This window comes from Gadus macrocephalus, chromosome 6 (assembly GCF_031168955.1).
Source record: "Gadus macrocephalus chromosome 6, ASM3116895v1".
Lineage (NCBI taxonomy): Eukaryota > Metazoa > Chordata > Actinopteri > Gadiformes > Gadidae > Gadus > Gadus macrocephalus.
In genome coordinates this window covers 18,863,903-18,878,778 of record NC_082387.1, presented here as the reverse complement: position 1 = coordinate 18,878,778, position 14,876 = coordinate 18,863,903, and the positions used below count along the sequence as shown (strand labels likewise).

At 43.8% G+C, this 14,876-nt stretch overlaps 2 protein-coding genes across 4 annotated transcripts in view; one reads left to right on the top strand and one right to left on the bottom strand.

Moving 5' to 3' along the window:
- Positions 1-75: 75 nt before the first annotated feature.
- Positions 76-5,667, bottom strand: fbxo21 (F-box protein 21). Its single transcript, XM_060054702.1, has 12 exons — positions 5,410-5,667; positions 4,847-4,982; positions 4,552-4,661; positions 4,319-4,440; positions 3,893-4,039; positions 3,528-3,670; positions 3,302-3,438; positions 2,807-2,986; positions 2,265-2,397; positions 1,836-2,026; positions 1,259-1,416; positions 76-1,039 (listed from the first exon to the last, which is right to left on the bottom strand). The coding sequence occupies exons 1-12, from the start codon at positions 5,631-5,633 to the stop codon at positions 792-794; spliced, it is 1,929 nt and encodes a 642-aa protein (XP_059910685.1). The 5' UTR covers positions 5,634-5,667; the 3' UTR covers positions 76-791.
- Positions 5,668-5,784: 117 nt separating this feature from the next.
- The window catches only part of nf2a (NF2, moesin-ezrin-radixin like (MERLIN) tumor suppressor a), a 28,402-nt gene continuing 19,310 nt past the window's right edge, over positions 5,785-14,876 (top strand). The window contains exons 1-4 of one of the 3 annotated variants that reach the window (XM_060054706.1): positions 5,785-6,516; positions 7,431-7,556; positions 8,045-8,167; positions 11,306-11,389. In XM_060054706.1, coding sequence (XP_059910689.1) covers positions 6,400-6,516; positions 7,431-7,556; positions 8,045-8,167; positions 11,306-11,389 — 450 coding nt within the window. In that variant the 5' untranslated portion in view covers positions 5,785-6,399. The remainder of the gene's footprint in view (positions 6,517-7,430; positions 7,557-8,044; positions 8,168-11,305; positions 11,390-14,876) is intronic. The other 2 variants (XR_009526311.1, XM_060054705.1) reach the window with 2 other exon arrangements.

Genomic DNA, 14,876 nt, shown 5'->3' with positions numbered 1-14,876 from the left:
CATGCATTTACACCATTGGTCACTCAGTTGGCTATATCTGTACAACCTATCTGAATAAAACAGAAACTACACAACAAAATTTTACATTTTATTACCACAATTCTCCTCAATTGTCATAATTGTTCTTTGTCCAAGCCACTCATTAACTTAATTTCCATCATACTCTTCTCTTTGAAGGAGAGCTGAAAGACCCGATGAGCCCTCACTTCATTATATTTAACTTGTAAATGTACAGAAAATATTTAAAATGAAACGGGCAAACGCTTAAGTGCATGGGACGTGATGACAAAATGCAAAACATTTAAAGGTCATTTGCGAAGTGGGCCTATTTGTTTTTCATTTTGCGTATAAGTATATTCGTATTTCGGTCAATGTCAATGATATAGGAAAAAAAAGGGGGGGGGGGGGGTTCTAGAATCGTGCTGGGTTGGTGACGGGGCCGGGGGACGGGGGGACGTGAATGACATTGCTCATGGTGGGGTGACGAACATTTCAATGAATTACCCATAAACCGCTCAAATGGCAAACTGTAATATTCTGCATTGCAGTATAAATGTTTACAGCGTAAACCGTATACTGTAACAGACTACACATACACACATGCCATCGCTTTTTTGCGTTATCATCCACTCTGGCATATACTGACTGGTAAAAATCCTTTTTGCAACAACGTCATTCTTTTGAGCGGTGTGAGACAGCTTTGTGGACGGTGAGTTGAGCATGGCCGTCAATCAATGCATACTACGAGGAAGAAGGGCCATTGTAGTTACCAGGGTCACTAAAGACTCTAGCTACATTGGCATTGCTTGCTGCTCCGCCGGCTCAGCCGTCTCTTGCGCCTGGCTTTGGTTCCCACCGCTAGAGGGCAGCAGTCTGTGGTAGAGCCGCCGGACAGTGCACAAGGTCTCGGACATATCTTCCGGGTAGCGCGTCTCTAGCTCCTCGTTGGCAACGTAGTGGGTGTTGGAGAACTCCGAGAAGTAGCGGCCCACCTCGGGGTGCCCGATCTCTAAAGGGTCCTCGTGCGGCTCCAGGTTCTCTGAGATGGAAAAAAATTATATTAACCTTCCATTTTGCCAAAAAGAGCATTCACTCACAAATTAATGCTTCTTTAATAATATCATACTTCACATGTGTTTACTGCTATTTATTATGACTCAAATAAATGGCTCTTTTTTTTTTTTACCATTTAGTGGTGTACCCGATGACTTAGGGCAATAGAATTACGTGCATGTATGCGTGCGTGCGTGTGTCCTACCCTGTGCAGCATAGCGGCATGTCCCGTCCTGCACCAGAACGTTGTAGAAAGGCTGGTCGGCTCCACTGCTGAGCTGGTTGACCCGCATGGTGCTGATCCACTCCTGGCTCATAGTGCACTTTGGGTCCCAGCCGTAGATGACACAGTTATAACCCGACCTGAGGTGATGGAAGGAGGAGGGCAGGCTGGTTAGAGGGGGGCAGTACAAGAACTAGTCTGTAGGCATCTCAGTGAGGCTGCTGTGAATGGTTGTTTTTATTCCGCCAGCTTAACAAGGGAGGCTGCTTTGGAACATTGACTCTGTGGTCGTCAACACATCAGAGGCTCTCAAACAAAGGCCAATAAAAGAGGTCTAATCTCCCTTTATTGGCCTTATTTAACCAGCCAGTTAAATAATAAAGGGTTAGGGAAGATACTAACACAAACACATCGTGTGTGTGTGTGTGCGCTTTGGGCTCTTCATGTGAAAGACAAGATATTTACATGTAGAAAAAAAAAAGGTTCCAGCAACAGCTTTCTTGATCAAAGCCCACTTGGGTTCACAATCCAAAAGTAGCAGCAATGCCGCCGCCCGCACCTCTTGTGTTTCATGACCAGGCCTGCGGCGTAGCGGACGTCCACGTGCTCCGCAGCGCTGCGCCGCTTCACCTCGGGCTGCACCGGCTGCTTCTTGTGCTGGATGTGTTCCAGTGTGTGCTGCACCAGGTAGCCCACCGCACCGTGCTGGGATGGGTCCAGCGCTTGGATGTGCTGCAGAATATCCAGCACCTGGAGACAGGGGTCCACCTTTCAGATCAATACCTTCAGGTCCTTCAAGGGTAATGCAAACTCCTTTTTTGCTATTGGTCAGTAGTTTGAAGCAAATGGGATTTGAGAGGTGGTGACAGTCATACAATGTTGGGAAAAACTGATATAAAAAAATTGGTGAGCGTGACACTTGACCTTTAAAAACATCAGGAAAACCAACAGTAAATGAAGCGTGCAGATGTGCCGTCACTGATCTGACCTTCTCTGGCCAAATGCCGAGGTGGAAGTAGAGGCGAGCCTGCAGCAGTAAATACTGGACGTTGTCTGGGTTGATTGTGAGGTATAGGTCCAGAGAGTCCCTCAAGAGTTGGTAGGATTTTTCATTGCCCTCCCTGTTGTAAAAGGAACCGTAAAGTACATGATTAGGCAGAATAGACCTTTAAGATACACTGTTTGGCCAAAGCATTGGTGTGGACAAGGTGTGCCTCACGCTGCAAATCAACATATTTAAAGGGGTATCGTCGCTATTACAATCTCTGAGTGTCTCCTCTTAATCCAAGTCTTATTGTCCATTTTCTGATCTCTCTTTTTATGCAAACAAAAAAAGCATTTGTCCCTGAAAGTCATTACTATTTGAACACCGATGCCACACTGAAGCACGACAGAAACAAAAATTAGCATCACTCACTAAAATCAACCATGCTGTTCTCATCATCGAACCATTACCATCCAAACATGCTTTTCACAAGGCACATCGATGTCTCTAGTACCACCTTCAACATTGCAGAGGACTGCGCTCACCCTCTCTTCCCAATGTTGAGTAGGTTTCCCACCATCCGTAGCAGAACCTCTGCGGTGCTGATAGCACTGTAGTAGTCTGCCGTCACCTGGTGGCCAATGAGATACTCGCACTCCTTGGCAGTCAGCTGCTTGCCTTTTCCAAAAGCATCGATGTAGACAAAGTCATAGATGTCTTCACTCCTGTGGGGGGGGGGGTCAAAAGTGCAACCATCTTATGAGCAGGCGTCTAAGGTCAGAGTCCGAAACGCCCTGCAAAGTCCAAAAAGCCCCGCTTATTCAGAGACACCCTGCTGAATCAGAAACATCCTGTAAAGTCAGAAACGCCCTGCAAAGTCAGAGACACCCTGAAACACAATGAATTCACATTTGTTGATAGAGGTTTTCATTAACTATCGATCCCATTTTCATTTGTTTCTCAACACCCTTTGCTGTACAAAATTAGGCCAAAGTTGCCTCAAGTAAACATGCGGTCTGAAAGACGCAAGGAGAACCTACCCATTTGGTTTTTGGCACCATCGAAGCAGGAAGTGATTGGGGAAGTTGACCGGCTCCAGCTGAACCCCTAACCTCCTCGCCAGCATCATGTAAAGGACAGAGAGGCTTATGGGTATTCCTGTATGGCGTTGGATCACCTGCATGGTACAAATTGTGGAAATGAAAACATCCCAAATCAAATGAATCGTTTCAAATGGTGTAGGAAAGCCGTCTGTGAGGACCGTACCTGGTGGATGTAAGAGTTCAGGGGGTTGTAGTAATCCAACTCATTGCCCTTATACTGAAGCTGCTCGTATAACACACAGTTCAGTACACACACAGCCTGTCTCTGGAGTTCCAGATCGTCTACGTGAAAGCAGACACCTGCATCTGTGATAGTTAAGGAAATTCATTAAGTAAAGTCAACAGAAGCAAACTGATTCATCATTATGTACGCAAACAGACTACAACCACCCATTCCCTCATCCATCTCTTTGTTGTTGCTGTTGTGGTTTTGACGTGAAGGTGTTTGTAGTGGTGTTCTTAGTGCAAGTGTAAGACCAGTTAACACCAGCTCAGATGCATGCTGGGAGAAAAAAAAAAGAAACCTACCAGGAGCCCCCCTGAGGCTAGGGTGAGACGGGTTCTTAATCCTCAACATCTTCTGAACCTTGTCTGTGATCTCTTCCAGTTGGTCCGATATACTGGCTACGGTGATTTCCGCCAAGGGATTGCAATACTGGTCCACCAGCACAGCACCTCATAAAGGAAAAGAGATACAAAGCAAAGTTAGGTTACAGCAACCTCACTTCGTTCAGGGTCAAGCCTTGTGTTTAAATGAGCAAAAAGCTTAGGTCACTGTGGTCAAAAGACACAGATAAAGTCTGATGAAAAATCTGCGTCTGACATTGACTACACCCCCTCACCCATCCAGAGTTAGAACCACAACCAACCCACATGCAAAGTATAATCCCCCAAAATGGAAAACCATGATCAAAATCCAGCATGGTATAAACTGGTAACAGTTGATACCAGTACCTTCCAGAGCTGATTGCTGCACTGGCGACTGCTCCAGAAAAAGCTTCAAACTCCTCAGGATGTTCTGCTGACGCAGGAAGTAGAGTATTTTCTTTGCATAGTACTTCAACGTCAAGCTTTTCCTGAGAAAGAGGAGTAGAACGTCATTGTTTTGTGTACGAGGAGGTGCAGACAGCATATACTTTAATAGTTTCCAGCTGAGATATTGCAGTAGTGTAGAGACAGGCCCTCACCATTTGTCTGAATTGAGGATGAAGAGCAGTTCGTCTTCACAGAAGTGTTCAGGTGCCCCCAGTGACTGGATCTCTGCAAAGCTATCCCCCAGCACCTGGCCTACGCACGGCTGAGTCACACAACTTGGAGTTAGTTCAATGTGACAAGTCATACACACCCATCTTTGCTCATTATGCACATGTGTGTGTACTTTAGAGGGTTGCAGTTGGGATAACTTCTGGGCATTATGCCTAGAAGTAAGCTTGAACAGGAATGGTAGTTGTGTTATCCTTGGTTGTAGATAAGGCTACTTACAACCTCAGTGAAGAATCTCTTGGAGATGGATTCAACGGTCAGTCTGATTTGTAAACCAACAGTATGTCTTGTTCTGTATTCCCTCAGCCAATCACAGCACTCATTGTGACGGTAATATTTCTGCAATCTTGGCCATCTGTTGAATGATAAGTTAAAATCTTATAACAATTGTTACATAATAACAGTGATATTTTATGGACAGTATGCAATCCAAAATCAAATTTTCTGTTTAGTCATTTTAATACTGTTCAACATTCAAGGTCACAAAGCTTAATATATGCTAATAATTAGATCGTATAATGCAATTAAAACGTTTAATTACATTGGTTGTAAGTTTTTGCAATCTCCTTATACCATCTGCATCCTTGGCCTGACGTAATGAATTTGGTGCATCAGCAGCACAGATATCTGACAGCTCTTCCGAAGCTCGCATAACCCCCTGAGTTGGTTTCAAAGGATTAAGAGCATTCATGTACACCCACCCCCCAACTAGATCCCGAATTGTAACGGCAATCATATACAGAAATAAGAGAGATGCACAAAATTGCCCCAGGAATCATTACCTGAGTCTGTATTGGTGTCCCCAGACCTTGCCCCTTCCATGACATACGTCGCGGAGCCGCTTGCAGGTGCATGACGCGTTGCAGATGTCGTCATGGCTGAGGAGAGGAAAACACAGGATGTGTTCGAGCAACTCGGCCGGTAGATCTGTCAGTTTTTTTGTTTGAGACTCGGAAATAGCTCCATTTAGACCCAAATACCCATCTGCAGATACAGACGACGCCATCTTTACTGTTTACCCCGATTACCTAATTTCATAGGCCCCACCTCGTTATGGCGCAGGGGGCTGGGTTATGGGAGAGGCTTGCGGCGCATAGTACTATTTGATTGGTTGCTGATCCAGACAAGGAGAAGGTAGCGGCTAGTTCTGAGGGTCGGAACGTGCAGTGGGCTGTTCTTCTTTCCCAACGTGTTAAGGGAGAGAGAGGTACCGCCCACCTCACGTCCGGATACTTGGATACAACAACTCACCACCAAAGGGAAACTTGGTGGCGTTAGCTTCTAGCACTTTTCCTCGACTGTTGTTGTAATAGTGCAGTTTTTATGGCACCATAAGATTAGATACGCCGTGCACTTAACACTAGAAATTTAGCGGTAACATAACGGTCCAAACATTGTAATGGATTATTAATAGCTTGTTTTAATCTGATGTAATAATACGGTTAATACTGGATGGTCACTGACTACTTTGTAGCTAACGGAAGCTAAATTAGTGTTAAAGTTTATGTGGACTTTTAACATCTTACGTTTGGTAGGAAATTAACGTAATGGCAATGGGAATACGCATCCTTAAGTGACCTATTATGGTGTTTGAATTAAGTGAATGTGTCGAAAACAGGTTCCATGTCCCAGTTTGGGAGCCTGAAGATAACGTAGCTCGGTCAGACAAGTGATATGTAAAGACTGCTCCTCAGACACATAACGACAGGTAGACATCTGGTGTGACTCGTGTTATGACCCCCTGTCGAAGTTAGACACAACACCTGCCTGTCATGGCGAGCGCTATAGCAGCCAAACTGATTGCCCTCAGCACGCTGAGGAGAAAACAAGCCAAGAACTTTACCGTCAGGATCTGCACCATGGAGTCAGACCTGGAGTTCAGCTGTGAGGTAGGTTAATCTATCACTCCTTATTAAACAAAAAGTTACAATGAAAAATTACAAAAACGTGTCCCTCACCCTTGAGAACGATGACATCTTCGCTTTCAGCTCATCTGTTTCTCATCTTTATTTTAAGGATTTAAAATATTGTGATATATTATTGGATTAAATTCAGCAATAACTATTTTAGATTTGTCCACGTGTGTGGGTTCTAATCCAACAGAAGGTGGCAGCAGGTATCCAAGATTATATTTATGGTCTGGACTGCAAGAAGGAACAGCTCTATCGTCAGTAGTGGACCACGGTCTATAACACTGGTCCAAATTGCATTCTAGGCCTTTTGCCAATCGATGTAATTGCAGACACTTTTCCATATTAAACGTAGCCTATCTTTCAATTGAAATGTGATAATATTACAGAGCAAAAAGGGATTCAAAAAAGACTTCAGAAGGCTGTCTATATTTAAAGGGGTGGGAGATCCAATGTGCACAGTTGTTAATTATGGTAGCATGTCAATTGCAGGTTTGCGATTTCTATTTTCTGAGCTCTGGAGACAATTGTATAAATTATGTCTGATGTAAATAGCAATTATTTGGGTTTGGCAGGCATACGGATGATTTCATTTATCTTTAAATATTTTGTTGAATTAGAGTTGTCGTCTTGTAGTTTGTGTATTTATTGTAATGTCGCCCGATAATACGCTTACAATTCAGTTTTATAATAAAAAGAATATTTGGATTACTTTATTCCAAAGCAACAGGATTAAATAGAACCTATATGCTCTCAGTGAGACTGTATTTTCTCCATGCCTCGAAGCCCCCACCGTGTTCAGTCTTTGTGTGTGAACCATCCCATTTACAACAGATGAACAAGTTATAATCTTTCTTTTGTGTATTGTTTACCAATGTGGTTGCGTGTTGCAGGTGAAGTGGAAAGGAAAAGACTTGTTTGACCTCGTCTGCCGTACGCTTGGTTTGAGGGAGACCTGGTTCTTTGGGCTGCAGTATGAAATCAAGGATACGGTAGCTTGGCTAAAGATGGACAAGAAGGTATCAAAGTGATGTTTCTCATTGGTCTGAAACTATTGTTACGGCAACCAATTCATAAAATCCCTTGTGGATTAAATCAATAGATTATTTTTCAGATCAGTTAATTATCTCTGATTATATTATAAATCAAATCAAATCACAAGTTGCACTCAAAGGGATGTCTTGTTAGGCTTTTTAGTATTCAAGACGCGTTTGATAGATTGAAACAGAAGGGAACCCAGAGTATTCATTACGATAATAGTTTGAAACAGAAAGCTTCACAAAAAACGCATTTCTACAGTTATATGCAGCACATGCATGGTATTTTATTCAAAACATATTGTCTATATAACGAAATTAATAATGGATACATTTTTAATGATTTAGTTGGCGAATCCTTTCAGCACCAAGTTTGTCCTTCAGCCAAGTAAACAAAGCTAATCCTTTGTTGTAAGGAAATCACTTCAAATTGGCGCAGCAGCCGTTCACATCGGTTTACTCAACTGTAGGTTTTGGATCAGGAGGTCCCCAAGGAGGAACCAATTATCCTTCACTTCCTGGCCAAGTTTTACCCTGAAGATGCAGAGGAGGAGTTGGTGCAGGATGCTACACAGCACCTCTTCTTCTTGCAGGTAAGCATCAAAGACCAGTCCTTGGATTGGTCATTTGAAGACCAATCCAAGGACTTCAAATGATTCCTTGGAGACTTCAAAAAGTTCTTCACCCATAACACTACAAAGGTTTTTACTTTTGTAGGCACTTCTGTGGCTTTTTTCTGTGGAACTTTAAATCTCTGGAGATATTTCAGTTATTTTGGGTAAAATAAATAGCGAAAAAACATTAATACGGTCGAAGGCAGTCTCTTTAAGAGAATATCATGTATCTTCTTGCTACTAGCTGGATCTATTGGGCCACTGTTGGCTGTATCTTTGACCACTTTGTAATGAATTTTAATTTAGTGTACAGATAAAATCATACCATCCTTATTGAATGTTCCCACTGGTTGATGATAATCAGTTTGATGCACCACAGCTGCAGTATATCTCTGCCTTTCTCCCCCCGTAGCCAGCAGGGGGCAGGCAGGAGCAGTGCTGCCTGAGCACTTGTTGCTAGTGAATTATATGTACTAGGGCTGGAGTGAGACTCACTTCAGCCCCGGAGTACATGATGCAGACAGGCCCTCCCAATAAGGGGGAGCGGGGGCTTTTCCTAATTATCCGGCAATATTACAACTCGCTCCTAGAAACGGCATCCGTTGCACTCATTACATTGGGCAGTGTCCACACCTGTAGCCTTGTTTCCTCTGCTACCTCCTTGCCCTGTCTCATCAACATCTGACTCAGTTCTCTGACTACAAAATAAAAAAAAAAATCTTTGACTACATACATGCTATCACCATTCAACATTTGTACTGATAATCATATACTGATACTGAAGGTTAACTAGCTTATTTTACAAGAATCTGCCATTTTTTTTCTTCTTCATTGCTTGCTCCCATTTATTTGTTATAGTGCAATGACCAAGCTGGCCGACCTAGCTGTAAAAAAAATCAAAATTGGGGATAGCTTTTATTTGAAATGCGACTTAATCATTTGGCATGTTGGAAACTAACGCTTAATTCCAAGCTCCCTGCTTTAACTCCTAGCATTTCACCTGCAACTTCTTTACTCTATGCTCGGAATCTGAATATATCCGTTATTTTCGAGCATTTTGCTGCGTCCTCTTCCAGTGCTTTCTTTTTAATTCTTGCCTTCTCGGCAACACCTTTCTCCTTTCTCTTTTTGCTGTCTAACACTTTCAACACAATGTGTATTCCGCTCCCAGGATAATCTGTACACTCTCTAATTCTCTGCACTAGAGTTCAATGTTGTAATAGCTGTCACGTCTTACTGTGCGTTTACACCCAGCGCCGCTTGTTCGCCGGGGTTTGCTCGCGCAAGTAGACCAACTTTACTCTCGTGAGTTTAATCGTGCAAACTTCAAAACACTCGCGCGAGTGTAGGAGGAGTGGGGTGAGTGAGAGACTGCGAGCGCACAGTTCAGGTTGGCCGGATGGCACAGAAGGGAACTAATATAAACGCAATATCGTCAGCCCGCAGTAACAAGCCCTGCAGCCGCCCCAAACCATTAACGACACACCGGGATGCTCCGGAATCTCCCGATTATCACTCCGCCGCTGTATCGGACAGATACCCTATGATTGTGACTTCTGATTGTGCCCAGCCATGGGGGATCATTGCACGACATATTATCAATGGCCTTTCTAACTGCATCAAACTCTCCAGGGAGTTTCTTGGAACCCTGGCAAACTATTCCGCTTGCAGCAGATCTGCTTTGTAGCCGGGCTCCTGCCACCAATTTCGACCGGCTACATTTAGTAATTACCAATTAGGCTTTAAGGGCTCAGTTATTGGCCCAGTTAAGTTAACGTATTCCCCATGGGCTGGCCGTCCCCCGTGGCTTTATTGTCGTATCCAGTCCACTGTGCTGGTTTACTTGCCTTGTGTTCACTCAGGGTCTGGAAGTGGACGCATTTGTCTTCTTCCAGACATATAACAAAGTCAGTCAGTCCTTAATCCGTTTAGAGCCAGTCTGAGTGGTTTATTTATTAGCATGTATGGGACAATGGGACGTGGTCGGCGGAGACGTGTGGTGGAGAATACAAATGACTGGTGGTCCTGTGACGCCCGGCTCCTCGTTACTCTGCTCATTAAGCCTCATGATGCAGGCGGATGGACTGGTGTCACAGGCGTGACGGCTGCATTAGCGCCAATCAAGAACCATCACTTTCTTTCCTCCACACATGCGCTCGCTGGCACCCGTACAGACCGTTTTACATGAACGCGCAACTACACACGCGTGCACACATACACACGCGTGCACACATTCCCCGTCTGCCCGCGGCAGTACGGCCTCATTTGTAAAGCGGATTGGAAGCGTCGGTCTCTTCCCACAATTAGGGAGCTGTCAGACCCGGGCCTCGACACCTGTGTTGCTTCACACCTAGACAAGCCTGCACAAATGGCTTTCTGAATGATAAGCCCCCTAGCCGTAACAGGCTTCAACATGGTTTCTTTGTGTTTGTAGCCAGGCTTGTTTGCCGACAACATTACAAGGGGGACCAGAACCACTGGGTAAAGCCACACAGGATGCTCTGAGCTGTTTCTGTTGACAATGTTGGATAGAGAGCATCGATTACAGGACTAGTAATTTGTTAATCTCATAATCGTGCTCTGTTTACCAGCAAGAAAAGGGTTTTAGAGAAGATTGAGTGTGATTTAAATCCAGCGCATTTGGATTAGATTAGCAGTTACTTTGGCTGTTACGTTGGCTAATGGGTCCCAATGTGGCCATGGTTACTGAACTAAATAAGCTTGTAGATATCAGCTTATTTTGTATTTTTCAATTAAATCTCCGCCTGTATCTGTATTGGTAACTAGGATGTCATGTCACATGTTCCAGAGTGTGCTATGTGTCTGGGTACAAGCAGAGAGAGTGTTGAGACCAGAACACACCTAGACCTGGTGCGGTTCAAACAACTGTGTCAACTGGGAAGTACAAAGTCTACAGTCTTTATTAATGGATGGGGCTTGGACCCAAACTGGAGGTTAGCAGGAGTAGATTCAAGGCTTTTCAATAATGCAAAAGAGGTTGAACGCTTGCCACTTTCCCCAAACCCTCCTTTTCTCCTGTGATGAGGAGGTTGGGTTTTGAGGACCAACCTAATGAACTGCTGCGACCAACAGACTCTTTGCTCTCTCTCTTGTTAGGTAAGGAACAAGATCCTGGAGGAAGAGATCCACTGTCCGCCTGAGGCCTCTGTGTTGCTGGCTTCTTATGCTGTCCATGCCAAGGTGAGAGCCTCCCGCTGTCCGCTTCAGGCAGGCCTGTCTTCTATATCTATATCTGGTCACCTTTCCGCTGTCTTCATGCCCATCCAACCGTCCATATATTTCTTTCAGTTATCTTTGAAGATCCAGAATAGTCAGACCCACCCGTAATCATCAAATCCTTGGGCATTGCTCTCACAGGAAAATCTCATATGGAAGTACTGCACTGGTTACACACTACTAACTCGTTTTGGTTGAGCAATTCCCATCCCCACCTTCAAATCAAATCCGAGAGAAATTCATGAGGAGACGTGACCTCTTCTTGACAGGTGGTAAAACCACAACTTCCTCCCCATTAAGATCCCACCCAACTATCCCATGGGAATGTTTTCTCACACGAAGCAAATAATTATCCAACGGTTTTACGGAGTAGAGAAAGAAAATAAAGTGTAACTCTCGGCCCAACAACCCTCAACCTGCACATGGGGGAACAAGGCTCTAAAACACTGTTTTTCTTTCGAGCCGCTGTCCACTCTGTTCAGCGCTGATATGATTAATTTGGCATAATAAGGCAGGAGCCCGGTCCTGATTATCAGCGGCAGCTGCTGAGCGCTCTGGGGCCCTCCTTACTGATCCTACTTGTTTTTGTGCAGAAATCAGTGAATAGACGGTGTGAAGTATATTGGTCCTCCGTCAGATCCCTGACTCATCGTTAATGAAGTGATTACCCCACCGAGGAAGGGAGCAGGGAGGTGTGTGCGTATTGATGTGTAATCCTTAGACTGTGTATTGATGTACGAACAAGGTATTTTTTTCTCATAGATTCATTCAGGTGAAGACAATTACTTTTGCAATCAGTTCCCAATCAGAGCACAAAGTGGCAGATCATTCTACGCAAACATAGTGGAAAGCCTAGTAGCAGCTTTGTTAACCTGCCTGAGTTGAAGACACCAAGTAAATAAATACAATGATGGGATTTGGGAATAAGTTATTTAGAGTTGGTGGATCCATTTATTTTCCCTTGCACATGACTGCGAGCGTCTATAGAGTGGGTCAATATACTTATCTAAATAAATATTTTCGTCTTTGGTTTCTTCTTAGGGCTTGATTTAAGTTATATCTATCACCCTGGCTTGGATACAAGTAAGAAGTAATTATAACTGATAATATTACATGGTAGACCTGCTAGGCCATAATAAATTCAGGCAAATGCTGTAAAATCCCTCAATGCAAATGTTTTCAGGCTTGGAATGCTATTATGTCTAAAAATCTATCTCTTGATATTTGCAAAAGGACCGTGGCTAATATATTATTATCAATTTAGACTTCAGGACCCTCCTCCAATTTTGACCATGTGTTTATTTCATGACAATTACACCTAGACAATAATATCCAGGTAAACAAAGCTCATTGCATTCCACCATTCTAAGAGGGTTCTTCTGTCATTCTGCATGGGTACCCCGTTTCAGAGCTCTGATGACCCCTTCCTCTGGTAAATGCAGGCTTTGTTTGGCCATAGCATGGCCACATGAGTGCAGAACCATACGCTGTGATTTTGGAGGTCAATTATGGGGTTGCAGCGAGATGATTGGGCAGCAAGTAGCATTATATCAAGCTCTCTAAACCTGAAACCTTGCCACCTCGATGACATCCCAGGATAGGCCCCCTTTAGAGATTTCAAAGAAAACCGTAAGTAAGGGAATGTCATCCAATAGTCATCAATGAACCCACCAAATTCGGCTTAAGCCGGACGGACGGTGCATCCGTCCCTCTCAAAAGATTGTGCATGAATTTGGGTTCATTGATGGTTATTTGATCGACGGACAAACGGACGGATGGAGTGAATGAAGCATTAAGTACAAACTAGCCACCTTCAGCTATGGACGGACAGACAGACATCCGTTTACAGCTAATGTTGGCTAATTTGTGCTTAATGCTTCATTCACTCCACCACTGACAATTTACAGCTAATGGTGGCTAGTTTGCACTTCTTTTGTTTAAAGTGCCATTGAAACAAAAACTTTCTTTGTATTGTTTTTAACGTCTTAATGTCATGTATGATTCTCAACAGAGTAAACTTTGCTATTTAGTCACCGTTATTAAAATACTAAATCATTTTTTTAATAATAAACCGGTGGCACTTCAACGTCATGATGAAGTTACACTGACACCGAAGGCTGCCAGATACTCTAGTGGGTCAATCTTCTTGGACACTTTTAGCATAATAACAGGGTGTGTGAGCATATACCACATCGCTCATTAAAATTTCAAACTCAAGATGGTATAGTAGCCTTAAAAAATGTGTCACAACGTTGCCAAGAGTCGCCATGGTGACAACACCTATCCCTCCTACCTAGGAGTCTGAGCCCAAAATATGGTCCTTTTTTTTAATTGTGTTTAAGTTTAAGCATCAACAGGGAGTTCACTTGCCTTCGAATTAGTATTCCTCCAAACTAGATTCCTACAGGCTGTATTTCCCAATATTGCTATAGGTGGTTATTGAGTAGATAATTGTCTTTGTTTATACACCTGCCAATTAGGTGACATTTATTATTAAGGAAGGATTGGGTCACTGTTGTTTGGTTGTTGTAAAATATAGTAAACAAAATGGGTGCTCTGCATTTCAGTATTGCTGTCAGCGTCCCCGTGTGTATTACTGTGGTACACATTACGGTGCGCCCACTATAGGTGTGGGAGCAGAAAGCTTGGGAGGATCATTTCCAAACACCCAACCCGTATCTCTCTCCATGGGCTCGCGGCTCAGCCTTTCCCAAATCTAAACATGGTCAATTATTCAGGGGTAACAAACAAACAAGTTAGAAGAAGCTGAGGGGGAACGAGAGAGGATGGGTTGGAGCTGTGCGTAATGCCCCTGGGCTCTAACATTTTGTGAGCCAGCGTGCTAGTGATCCAGACTCCGGCTTATTTTGCTGCTAATTTAAAACGGTTCAATTTAGAGAAACATGACTGTCCCACAGGGGAAGTTTAGCTTAAGACGAAAGGTATTTGCAACAGCAGCGCAATAGAAGCACCTGATAAAGTGAATAACAACAAAATACTGGAATTCATATCTCTGCACTAGAGTTGGAGTCCTCCAGGCCGTTGTTGGTCAGACCGCCGAAGGCTGCATAGGCCAATTCACGTGGACAAGTGACCTGATAGATACATCTTGAACATTAATGATTAGCGGCTTACTAAGTAGAGGCACACGCCCCACACGGGAATGGTTGTTGATTTAGTTGAGGGTGACTGAGTGGCAGGTTTCCATGACAACATGCAATTAAAGGTGAACTTGACTAAGCGTGCAAAAATACGTTTAGAAAAGGATATCGACATGACATTGAAGATATGGTGGGCCTAGACTCGTAAGACTATCCGGTTCCCTCCTGAGCGATTACCAATCTACCGCTCAGGAGAGGGTTTCAGTTCACGACGAGCAGGTAGCACTGCCGTCAGCTGGATTTAAAATGATAATGGCAGAGCCAGACGAAAGTGTAGCGATTTACGAAGC